Source organism: Staurois parvus, unplaced genomic scaffold (assembly GCF_062004578.1).
Source record: "Staurois parvus isolate SC_StPar_1 unplaced genomic scaffold, SC_StPar_1.0 ptg000520l, whole genome shotgun sequence".
Lineage (NCBI taxonomy): Eukaryota > Metazoa > Chordata > Amphibia > Anura > Ranidae > Staurois > Staurois parvus.
In genome coordinates, this window is record NW_028318316.1 from 782,331 (window position 1) to 795,779 (window position 13,449).

At 41.2% G+C, this 13,449-nt stretch overlaps 1 protein-coding gene across 4 annotated transcripts in view; it reads right to left on the reverse strand.

Moving 5' to 3' along the window:
• Positions 1–13,449, reverse strand: part of LTBP1 (latent transforming growth factor beta binding protein 1) — a 496,680-nt gene that overhangs the window by 322,011 nt on the left and 161,220 nt on the right. For all 4 annotated transcript variants that reach the window (XM_089690181.1, XM_089690179.1, XM_089690180.1 and 1 more), the window contains exon 4: positions 8,511–8,689. In XM_089690181.1, the coding sequence (XP_089546307.1) occupies positions 8,511–8,689 (179 nt within the window). The remainder of the gene's footprint in view (positions 1–8,510; positions 8,690–13,449) is intronic.

Sequence of the window (13,449 nt, forward strand, 5' to 3'; positions counted from 1 at the left end):
TTTTTTTTTTTAATTCAACTGGAACTCGCTTTAAGTGGATTGTGTTTGGTGGCATTACTGCCTGCCAACAGCCACCTGTGGTATAATTTTTGCCTCAATATGTGTACCACCCCCTCGGTCACCATTTTAGGTTAGGAAGGGGTAAAATCGCAGATCACCTTTCTGTTTTTATTGCACTCCTCCTCAGCCGCAAGTGTAAACAAACTCCCATCTGATTTGTAGATCATAAACCTTATGTAACCTGTAAAATAGTCAATTGTGATTTGGAGCATAAATGTCCTATGGATACAAACTCAAGTACTGTAAACACAATCCTACCTAAAAAAAATGTACCAAAAAGTATTTGCCACAGGGCCAACCTCTAAACCAAGGTTTCTAAACCAGTGTTTCATGGAACCCTACGGTTCCTCCAGAGGTTGCTAGGGGTTTCATGAGAAATGAATAGCTTCTGCCTCTCAAATAAGTTCCCACTGATATCATTGATCTTTTTAATATCTGTAACGGAGTAATTCTACCCAGTAACCACAACCGTAAAGAGCATTCTTCCCACTAACCATCACACTAATGTATCATGAGTTGCAGATATAGTCATTTTTGGAAGGGGTTCCCTGAGAGCCGAAATATTATTTCAAAGGTTCCTCCATATCGACAAGTTGAAAAGGACTGCTCTAACACTTACTAACACAAATAGGCTGTTCAATTTGCAGGTGAATTTTTCCTTAGTTTAGTGAAGGTGAAACTTTGCTGACATCCTTTATCCAAACATTGGATGTTTACTGAGGAACACCTAATAAAATGAATTAAGTTAATTTCACTTAAAAGTCTTTTTGAAATATATAAAGGTTGAGAGCATCAAATGCAGTCCACAATTTTTTTTGGGGCCCCCCCCCTTTTTATTTCAGGGCCTGGGCAGTCAATATTAAAATAAAAGTATGGCCAAAAAAAGTTTGGACAAACACAGAGACAGTCCAGGCTCTAAAGGTATCCCGACAATAATGCCATGACCTGCCAAGATGTCTGACTGGCAGCTGGCCTAGCCTCTCAGAGCACCACTGAGAGCCAGCTGCTCCTGCCTCCTTCCAAGCCTGGCACTCCAGTGAGCGTCGGAGGGGCAGAACAGAGAGCGTGCTTTGATCACTCAGTTCTTGGTGTAGAGCAGGGAGGGAACAGCTGCAGCATCCGATCAATCCTGCAGCCATCTACATGAGTATAATTGTTTCTTTGCAAACCTGCACTTCTCTTTTAATAGAATCATGATAGAATGCACTAGAGGACCTGTGTTAAAGTGGTAATAATCCCAAAACCAAAAATGTAATATATTACAGCTTACCAATCATTAGATGTGGTGGCTGCATTAAATTTCTTTCTGTAGACTTTATTCTCTGTTTTCATCTGGTGATCTAGCCAGTAACACATCTCCTGTATTAAAGTGCTCCCACTCTGGATGAAGGAGCATAGGGGGCATCTTTGAACAGCAGTATTGTTAAGCTGGGAGAGAGGGAATGTGTTAGATGTATTAGCAGATTTAGATAAACTAACAAATTGAAGCTAAACACTAGGGCAAGCTCTTGAAGCTATAGTAGGGTCTGGATAATGACAAGATAAGAAAAAAGTGCCTCTAAGTGCAGTATGCTTTTCATGCATATGCTAATAAAGGTCCATTACGACTGCACTTAGAGGCACTTTGTTCTTATCTTGAAAATAAAAGAAAGAAAGCCTAAAAAAGAAAACTAATCCAGCCATCACATCTAAGAATTGGTAAACTGAAATATAATACATGTTTGCTTTTGGGTTTATAATCACATTAAGGCTTGATGGAGACAAGCTTCTCCTAAGCAGGGGTGTATTTACCACAAGGCGAACAAGGCATTTGCCTAGGGCGGCATATTTCAGGGGAGCAGCGGCATTTTTCAGGGAGGCAGCACCACCCCCGAAAGAAGGGATGGAAGAAGGGATACACACAGCATGGGGACCAGATGGAATCTGAGAGAGGCTGCGGGCTGCTTGATGGTGTATTCAGAGCCTGACTCTTGTTCCCGGTGATGTCCGGAGCTATGAAAGTGAGTGTCTTTTCTTTGTAGGGGTGGTGGGGGGTTGCCAATGTATGGGAGGCGGTGGTATTGGAAGGTTCTTTCGGGGGGAGGTGGCTGGGTGTTGTTGGTCAATGTCACTCATTGTGGGGGGAGGGGGGTGTTGATCAGTGTTAGGGTCTGTTCGTGGGGGGGCAATTTTTGTGATGCCTAGGGCAGCACGAAACCTAAATACACCACTGCTCCTAAGGGCAGTAAGAAAGTCTTGCTGAGAGAAAAAATTTTCACTTCTATCGTTATATTGATAGAAGTCGATAGTTGTCGCACTGTCGCACACATATCAGGCATTAATCCAATCATATGAATGTTGTCATATATATTGCATGGATGAGTAGTGATAATTATTGTTCTAAATATACTACAATGGAAGCAAAAGTACTGTTTTTTTTCCTTACATGTGTTTGGGTATTCTTTGCAAAGTGAATTTTCACCACATTCACCAAGCTATGGGAAAATTATCTGGCAAAGTGAAAATGCCCCATGCAAAGCAAACAGCCTATTTGTCTTTAGTATATCAACCCCTTTGAATGTAATCTGCCATGAAAGAACAACATGAGTTATTCAACATTCCCACGCTGGCATCTCAATACACTGTGTTGCAAAGACATCACAGGCAAAGGATAATGTTAATCAAAACAAATATTTCAAAGTAAAGATCAAAGTAAAAGAGATAAACACTATAACTGCATTAAGAACAATACTCTGCTTTTCAACCTAAACAAATGCCCCATACACTAAAATGTTTTACATTTTTGACAAACTTTTGAGGTTTGTTTTCTCCCAGCTTAGAAAAGTAAACTATTTTTATAATTTAGGTGGATCCAGACATAATTCACACTCCCTCAAACTTTCTGACTCAACGCTATAACGTCAACTTCTAAATGTTATCATGAATGCGTTCACATCGTAAATGTTCTTTTTATCTTTAAGAATTCAGGCATGGAAAGTGTGAATGGGAAGTATTTTTTGCTGTAAACAAGTGTGATGAATTGTGGTCACTGACTCACCAAAATATTACCTACACTACAGTGACACTTATATCCATAAACCTGGAAAATCAGTACAATCTAGACTATAACTTTGCCAAAGGAAACGCTCTTGGATCTGACATAAGCAGACACTCTGTAATACTGCATGTAAACCGCAATTTATCATGCCATGCAGCATGAAATCCAGAGATGACCGTGGGCTTCCACGCCACTGGCTGCCCTCCAACACTCACCACAGCCTGGGCAATGATACAGTGTTTCTTAGCAAATAGGAGCCTGAAACTGAAATGTGCCTCCTGCGTGGACTATATTAAGCAGAACACACCACACATTAACTGTGTAAAAATAAGAATGTCTATGTCTGCTTGTTAAGCTGTCTAGAAGGGCATTCATGTCAACTTGGCAGAAGGTTTTCATGTGTTGCCCATAAGAAAATGTTTTTATTTAAATATGCTTAAATAATTGTGCATATCCAAAAAATGTTAGACGTGGATCAGGCCAAATAGTACTGCCAAGCATCGACATCATAAATTGTAAGATGTCCACAACTAATGGCACTAGCAATATCACGTTATAGAAAGTCTAAAATAGATATCATGATGTGTTTTGTTAATGATTTCTTTCCTCTGTTAACTTTTGATTGAGAGAAAAGCAGATGATATTATGTGATGATCTCAAAGATCCATTTACCAAAGTGCAGTCTTAAGTGAATGGCAATGGCCGAAAGCAATGCTGGGAGAATTAAATAATTCATAACTGCATTTCTGCTTTCAGTTTTCTGGGTGTTCTCTGGGGCTATGCCAAAATATGCTGTTTGTAAGTTTACAGACACAAAAAAAGGGCATACCCATTGTGCTTTAAGTTACCCTTTCCATTCAACAGTCCACTTTAACCACTTCCCGACCGGCCGTTGTATATAAAGGTCCGGACGGTGGCACTGCAGGGTTGAGTGGCTATTTATAAACAACCTCCCCGCATCCTGCTTGTGCGCGCTACCCGGGAGCGCGCAGCACCACGATCCGGTGCCCGCTGTGCCCTCCGGACACACTGAAACACTGATCGTCAGACTAGACCTCTGTACGAGGTCCCGATCAGGTGATCACTGATTAGCCAATCAGTGATCACATGCAAAGTAGTAAGCAAGATATCACTTCTGACATCATTGCTTACTACGTGTGAAATCTGTGAATGATCACAGAGGTCACATGGTACAAGGCTATTCACAACAGCCTTGTACCATGTGACAAGCTATGACCAATCACAGCTCACTCAGTGGTTCTCAATGGCTGCAAGAATGCAGACAGAGAGAAAGAGAAATTATTGCTTTTACATCCTATATGGGTGTAAAAGCGATCAGTGTAAAAAAAAAAATCTTCATCACCCCCCAAAAGTAGTACAGTGTCACCATGGTGACACTGTACTGCTAGGGTGACAGTATGTAAAAAAAAAAAAAGAATGTTTAAAAACGATAATTTTTGGTTATAATATTATAAATATTTTTTTTTTTACTAAAAAGATAACGAAATAAATTTTGGCCAAGATTTATGATGAAATATTATTTATTTGCAAAATTTTATAAGAAAAACACTTTTTTTCAAAATTTTTGGACATTTTCATTTACATAGCATGTTTCATGACTGCGCAATTGTCATTCAAAGTGTAATAGCGCTGAAAGCTGAAAATTGCCCTGGTGAGGAAGGGGGTAAAAGTGTCCGGACTGGAAGTGGTTAAGATCTCCGGGAAGGCCTCATCATCATCATGGGGCTACATTTCTTGCAAGAGAGCACACTTTAATTAAACTCAGGCTGCCATGGGGACAGGGCTGAAACTAGGGAGAGGACATGTACCCCGGGTGCTGCATTGACAGGGGAGCCACTGCTAGGGTTGCCTGACAGGAATGCACTGGTGTGGGCATCCAGCACACCTGTCCCTCATCTCTTGCAGGGTGTCTAGGGTTTTACATGCCACTTTCTGCACATCTGTGGCAGCTGGCATTTCTCTCTGTTGGCAGCATGTAAAACAAACTGCAGAGCGGACTGAAGCCACCTTCACCACAGCTCTGACATTCTCATATACACTTTATTATGGACGGAGATTTAAAGGGGAGGGGGACACAGTGACCAGGAAGGGGGTGGAGTGGGGCAGGAAGAGTGTACACTTGGAGGTAGTATTTGGGGGGGGGGGGGGATAAGAAGATATTTTTGCTGGGGGGGACTTTGGAAGGGGGGGGGGGGGATTCGAAATCCCCCCACCTTCCAGCGTATTTTACCAAAGCCCCCCAAAATAAAATTAAAAAAAATAACAATAAAACGACTATTGCCATCGTGCACTGCCCTAATGACACTGTCCACACACCATCTACTGCCGTACTGACACTATCCACTACCCTAATGACACTATCCACACACTGTCCACTGCCCTACTGACACCATCCACTGGCCTGCTGACACTGTCCACTGCTCTACTGACTGACACTGTCCACTTTTAAGGTAGGCTAAGTGCATATTTTTACAATGACATTTGTTTTATTAATCTAAGCATATTTGATGGGTACAAGAATGCTTTTGTTTTATTTAACCATGCTCCTTTAAGCCTGTCCCACTGTTAATGCAATTTGGCCACACCCACTGCTTACCTCAGTGCACTACGTGAGCTACATTACTACTCTCCTTAGGGCACCCAAATGTGTTCCAGGTCTTTTACAATCCTATAGTGTATACTGCAATAAACATAGTTGCCATACACCGTTGAAGTGTTTGGGATTGGCTTGAAGAATATATGGCAACACTAGACACCATGCCAGAAGAAAACAGCAGGTAGAGAGTGCAAGCCTTGCCTCTGTGGCAGGTTAGGAGGGGTGCCATGGCTACAAAAGAAGAGAGCCCAAAAGTGAGTCCGTGTACATTTGTCAATTTCAGAGTCCCCTTATTTGACATCACTTATATGAACAAAAAAAATCCTTGTTTTTGCGCAAAGTTTGCTAAAAAGGGTGTATAGCAGTCTGCAGAGGGTTCATTCATAATTTTTATGTTAACATGTGATCACACCACTTTAGCACCTGATGGTGTATATAGGTGTGTAAGGTATTGGGATTAGAGCACAGGTATACCTTATCCCTACCTAAAGACTACACATCTGTTTGCAGCCTCTCTGTGCCAACACACCCAAGTGTTTGAGAATGTTTAAGGAAGAAAAGACGACACATATTCAGCCCACCTGTTATTGATTGACAGCCCAAGCTAATTCTGCTAGCTAAATATGAAGGCGCATGCGAGGAACATGCAGTCCCACTGGCAGCTGAATAGGACAGAGGGTGGGCATAAATCAATTGCAACTAAAAGCATTACAAGCAGGGTACTTTAAATTAATGTAATAACTGAATGTATTATATGCTTTTAAATACAGAGTCTGCTTTTTTTCTTTTTTTTTTACAAAGATGAAATACTATTTTAACTATGCTCATAGTATTAGACTGACAGCACTATTCAAAGCGATAAAGTCTTGATTGGCCCAGAGTGCCAACCCTTTATTTTCCAGTGAGTTTCCAGAACTGGAGAGATACCTATACTAGCTTTATGTAAAGAGATATATATATATATATATATATATATACATACACTATATTGCCAAAAGTATTGGGACACCCCTCCAAATCATTGGATTCAAGTGTTCCAATCACCTGCATGGCCTCGGGTGTATAAAATCAAGCACCTAGGCATGCAGACTGCTTCTACAAACATCTGTGAAAGAATGGGTCATTCTCAGGAGATCAGTGAATTCAAACGTGGTACCGTGATAGGTTGCCACCTGTGAGCAGCTGCAGTGAGCAGCTGCATCCAAGCCTTACATCTCCAAGTACAATGCAAAGTGTCAGATGCTGTGGTGTAAAGTACCTCTGAACTGTAGAGCAGTGGAGATGTGTTCTCTGAAGTGACGAGTCACACTTCTCTGTCTGGCAATCTGATGGATGCGTCTGGGTTTGGCAGTCGCCAGTAGAACAGTACTTGCCTGACTGCATTGTGCCAAGTTCGGTGGAGGGAAATTATGGTGTGGGGTTGTTTTTCAGGGGTTGAGCTTGATCCATTAGTTCCAATGAAGGGAACTCTTAAGGCGTCAGCATACCAAGACATTTTGGACAATTTCATGCTACAAACTGTTTGAGGACGGTCCCTTCCTGCTCCAACATGACTGGGCACCAGTGCACAAGGTCCATAAAGACATGGATGAGCAAGTTTGGGGTGGAGGAACTTGACTGGCCTTGCTAGAGTCCTGACCTCAACCCGATTGAACACCTTTAGGATGAAATAGAGCGGAGACTGTGAGCCAGGCCTTCTCATCCAACAACAGTGCCTGACCTCACGAATGCGCTTCTAAAAGAATGGTCAAACCTTCCCATAGACACATTCCTAAATCTTGTGGACAGCCTTCCCAGAAGAGATGAAGCTGTTATAACTGCAAATAGTGGGCCAGCTCAATATTGAACACTACAGACTAAGACTGGGATGCCATCAAAGTTCATGTGCATGTAAAGGCAGGCATCCCAATACTTTTGGCAATATAGTGTTTTGTTTTTTTTTCTAGTAAATACATAATTGAATAAAATGTATTGTACCTCAAATTGTTAGGTAAAAATTAGTTGCAGCAATTAGGAAATCCTACTCTTCGCATTGAAATAGTCTTGTGGACTCACTCTGACATTGCGATGGATGCAATTACTAAAATGTAGTTGTCAAAATAAGAAACATAGGGTGCTTTAAAATAAAATACGGTACTGTAAAACAAAAATAAGAATGCACTTAGTGACTAGCACCCTCAATGAACCTTTAAAGGAGAACATTTGGGTTTAAAAAAAAACAAATATACACACTCACATCTATGTTGTAGCACTGGTCTGATGCTGCAGCAGTATCCCGCCAGCACTAAGGCCGAGAACAGAGAGATTTCATGACTGCTGCTGCAGCATAACTGTTAGTCACTTCTCCTGTCTGCCCCTCCATCACTCAATGGAACGCTAGGCAGGGGAGGAGGTGGGAGCAGCTGGGCCCAAACCCTGCATTGAGAGGCTGAGCCAGCTGTCAGCCAGGCATCGGGTGGATCCCAACAATATGTTTGTGATCCTTCCAGAGCCTAGAGCGACAGCAATGGCAGTTGACAACGGTTTTAGCCTCTTCTTCCTCAATTCTTGGTCACAGGACAGCAAACTAAGTGCACTCCTGTGACCCACATCAGAAGCATGGCCACTTACCAGGAACATTTCTGATCACAAAGATGTTTATAGTTCATACTAGTTTATAAAATGCATTAATTAGCTGTTCCAATTATCATGAGTATCTCGTACTTTAATGAACATAAGCCTGCACAATAATTTTTGTGAACTGTCTGTCTAGTCAGGAAAATAATATAAAAATAATTTGAAAGTTAAGATACTCACAATGACTGAACTGAGATGACAATTGATCCAGAGCAGCAGTCCTGAGTGGGAGAGACCCTTCAGTGGATTGTTCCCCAAGAAGTATTTTCTTAGAGCTGGAGAAATACTTTGGCTTAATCTGAAATTGCTGGGTATGCCCATGTTGGAGGTTCATGGTTCGGGTCTGTGGAAGTACCATCCTGTGTAATGCAAAGATAAACAAATGAATGGTGTTTTATTACAATAATATGACAAAACTAAACGTTTTGCAGTAAACAGAGTATCACTTCTAATAATTATTCCTTATCTGTTTAACCATGATCGTTCTTTGCTTTTAGGAATGCTTGTACCCTTTATGCTGAAAGTGTATCAGAAATGCAGCATTAAGTTCTAGCAACATTTGATAGATTATACCCTGTGACATTGTTCCAGCATCACAAGCTTCAACACAGCTTTCACAACAAGCTTTCAACTTGGATAGAGTAGGGGAAGGTAAGAACCACAGTTTGTGGGTTTTTTTGCCATCAATATCTCATTAGGAAAAATTCCCTCCATTTCCTGTCCTGTAGGCTTAACAGAAAGTGAAAGCATTTCCTTTCAAAGTGAAGGAAATCCTTACTGAGACAACTGTCACAGGAACAAGTGTCCCCATTGGAAGATATCCCCCTTTATTCTTGTTCTGGTGGTTTGTCACAAATTTGGATTAACCCTCACTTTATGGTATTGGTGATCAGGACATTTGAAGAGAGTGAAACTCCTCATGAGGACACAGAAAGCAACAAAAAAATGCAGTGGTTATAAACCCCCACCACTCTATCCAAATCTGGAAATAAAGTTTTCCCTATAGTTATACTTTAAAAAAGTACAGCACAGGAATGTCCTTATCCTTGAAAATGCCTATAAAATCCTTTACCGATGGTACTATACGCCTGCCCGTCTAGCTACTTTTATACCTACATATTCCCCGGTTTGTTTTCGGGGATGCCAACAATTGGGCACCATGGCCCACATCTGGTGGACTTGCCCCAAAGTAAACAGATTATGGATTAGGGTGTATGCCCTCCTTCACACTATGCTTCACGCAGACATTAAACGTAATCCGTATGAAGCACTTTTATTTAAACCATTGGAGGGCCTTCTCCGTTCTGAACGGCAGCTGGCATCACACTTATTTGTGGCAACGAAGTTGACAATTGCGAGAGCTTGGAAGACTCCTCTTCTTAGTTTTGAAGCTGTCAAAAACCAGATGAATTTCATAATGGTCAATGAAAAACTGACGGCCATATTGTTGGATACCCATACAAAATTTTTATAAGTATGGCGTCCCTGGCTGGATATAGCTCAACCTTCGAGATTCGACCAGTCCCTTCTATCGATATGAGGATGGATTCTATCGTAATCGCCTAGGAGCCCCTTGGGTTTTTTTTTTGTTGTTGTTGTTGTCCTTGTCTCTCTACTGATTGTCCTTTTCTAATCTCCTTTCCAAGCTACTCTTAATCATATTTTACGGATTGAGTTTCCTGTTCTATATGCTACATCTGCAGTACTATCTATGTACCCCAGACTTCTTTTAGGTACCTAGGGTTTGGGACCGGTCTCACTTCTTAGAAAGGTTTCCCTTTGTGTCTGTCCTGTTTTGTATAATGTTGATGCAGCAAAACTTTCTTTTGAACTCACATTATTATGGACCCAAAAAGGTTTGCTAATAGTTCCTCACCAACTCTTTCCCTTATCTTTGTTTTTATGAAGCACCTATGTAAAATTTTTCTTTTCAACTTATGCCTTTATCAATGTATGATTTAAATCGGTTTCCATTTATCCAGTACAATTTATATCTGATGACCATTGAATCTGTGACTCGAATGTTTATTTATCTCTGCTTCATCTATAATAAAAAACTTTTTGTAAAAGAAAAAAGTACAGCAGCAGAGCCTCCTGTGTGTATAGTCAGATCAGCTGATTTGCTGCAGGAAATGCCAGTGGGGCCTTGGGAGGAGAGGATATCCATGTACGCCAATGATACTCTCGTATACCTTAGAGACCATACCTTCTCCCTACGATTTGCATTGGGAATTATACACAGCTTTCGTGCCTACTCTGGAATTTGGGTTAATTGGGATAAATCTTTAGTATTCCCCCTCAGGACCTCCCTGTCCACTCCCTTTGCCCCACTAAAGGCAGTATCTACATTCAAATACCTGGGGTTGGTGGTACAACATGATCTCTTCCGCTATTTTGACAATAACATACCACCTCTTCTTGGCCAGCTTCACAGCAAATGCTCAGCGTGGATGACTCTTCCCCTCAGCCCCATTGGCTGAATAGATATTTTTACCTAAATTCCCTTTTTTTTTTTTCGGGAAACCCCTACGCCCATTCTGAAATCTTTCTTTATTAAGAAGGACCAAACTATTTCCTCCTTTCTCTGGGCTGCAGCGATCCCCAGACTCACCAAATCTGTCTTGCATCTACCTTTGGATCGAGGCGGACTGGCCTTACCCAATATTTTGATCTACTACTGGGCAGCTGTCCTGGTGAGGGTGAGTTGGTGGTTCTTCGAGCCATGCGATAATGCCGCTGTGACTTTGGAAGCTGCTCTGCTGGGTTCTCATGCTGAGCGCAGCAATCTATCCTTTTGGAGCCCAAACTCGAACCCTGCTTTCACTGCTTCCATAAAAATGACCATACTGGTCTGGCCCCAGGCTGGAGCTCAACACAAAGCTGAGGACGCTTACTCCTCACATACTCCCATATGCTGAAACCCTGCTCTACCTCATCTGACGAGTGTACCAGATCCTTCCCTCTGGGCCAGACATGGGATCAAGGTACTGAGGCACACTATACCTCTAAGCTCCCTATTACCTTTTGATGTGCTCAGCTGTACCTTCCAATTGCCTAACAACATGCTGTCTACAACTCCATCATGCAGTTATTGCCCAGTTCCTGAGGCCAATTACTCTAACCTCTGACTCAATCAAAGGTCAACTGACTGAGGATAATTTACCTAAACCATAATCTTCATTATACTGCCAACTCTTTCCCCTGACCATACCTAGGATGTCTCCCTCCATAGGGAATAGCACTCAGACTTTCCACTGCTGTCTGAGGATGACTGGGAGGAATGCCAACTACAATTTGTTTCTAACACAATTTTTGCTAGAGATCGGTTCCTCTAACTGAAGTTCATTCATCACATCTACTATACCTAGCAAAGGCTAGATACCATTAACCTAACAATTCTGATGTATGTCTTAGGTGTGGCAGTGATACTGGTATCCCTTTCCAGGTTTTCTGCTCATGCCCTAAATTACAATACTATTGAAAGGAGGTAGTTGATACCATCAACGCAGTGGGTAACTTTTCACTTCCATTAGATCCAGTTATCTTGCTGTTGAGGCTCACGGAGCTCATGGAGGCTTCCAAACATGAAAAGCTGTTTGTATTCTTTTCGGCCTATTACACTAGAAGGGAAATTCTAAGTTTAAATCCTCAGCTTTTGTCATGGTGTAGTTTGAAGGCAGCAATAAATGGGACCCTCCTCTAATACAAAGTTAAATATGCCAGTAAAAATTGCCCCTAGGAATTTGACAAGATTTGGAGCAACTAGATTGGTGCACAGGGTCTGACTTTTGTTCTTTTCCCTATTATTTGTTTAATACTGTGGTGCTAGATGTGGTTGTATCCCGTTTTCTCCCTACACCCCCCGTCCTCTTCTTTACTCCTCTTCCTCCCCGACCCTTGCTTTCCCTCCCCTCCCTTCTCTTTCCGTCCTAGCTCCCCACCTCCACACACTCTTTCCCTCTGCAGCCCCCCCCCCCTTTTCCCTTCCCCCACATTCCCTACACCCAACTATGACCTAATACTTTTTTATACTGTTCTTAGAATGAGTACTATAACCCACACTGAGTGTCTTCTACTTATATATCATTTGGTGAAAGGCTTATGTGAAACTATATGTTTACAACTATTGTATTTGATGAAACATGATTTACCATCTTGCTGTTTTGCTCATAGTGTACCTTTTGTATGTTTGTACAAATTTCTAGTGATAATTAAGGCTGATTTTTTTAAATAACAAACATGTCATACTTATCTGCTCTGTGCAGTGGTTTTGCACATAGCAGCCCAGATCCTCCTCTTCTCAGGTCCCCTGCCGAGTGCCCCCATGTATTATTACTGCAGACTACACTGTAAAACTGGGAGTTTTATGCAAAAGTCAGGATTCTTAGTCTGCATACTAAGATTTAGGAGCCAGACGCTATATTTTCAGATGGAAATGATGATGGCCAACTATATATTTATTTCAAGACAGGTTTTCTTTAACATGCAGAATAGAAGATTAAATAAGAAAACAATTAGCGAAGTCTTAGAAAGGTGTTCAAGCGGCTACAGAGTTTTTAATATCTTCATAGTGAACGTAGACGGTACATGCACTGTAATACCATTTTGTAAAAAACATGTCTTCTTATAAAAAATTATTTTTTTAAAAGATACCAGCAAACCATTATCAGACATTGGTAAGATATTTCACTTTAAAAGTGCAATATGCAGACCTTAACAGAAAATAGACTCATGGGTTGCTAATTATCGTGCTGAAACTAGCGTGGGAGCTGCATAAACAGATGCCTAAGCAATCTTCACTAACGTAATCCCCATGTCAATGAATGCATAAAGATGAAATAGTACTAAAAAGGCTGTGTCTATCAAAAATAATGTTAACAGACTAATCAGAAGGAGATACTGGCAGCCTACTAACATTCCTAGTCCATGTTACTCTTCCCGTCTCTTATTCATATGCATAACGACTGACTAATTAAAAGCATAACCTCAATGATACCAAATTAAGATTTTGAACATGTGAATCCATAAGTCCCCAACTATAAGAACATGAATCGCATTGTGGCCCCTTTAGAACTATAAACCTGTCTAACACTATGCTTTCATTAGAATAAAGTTTTTG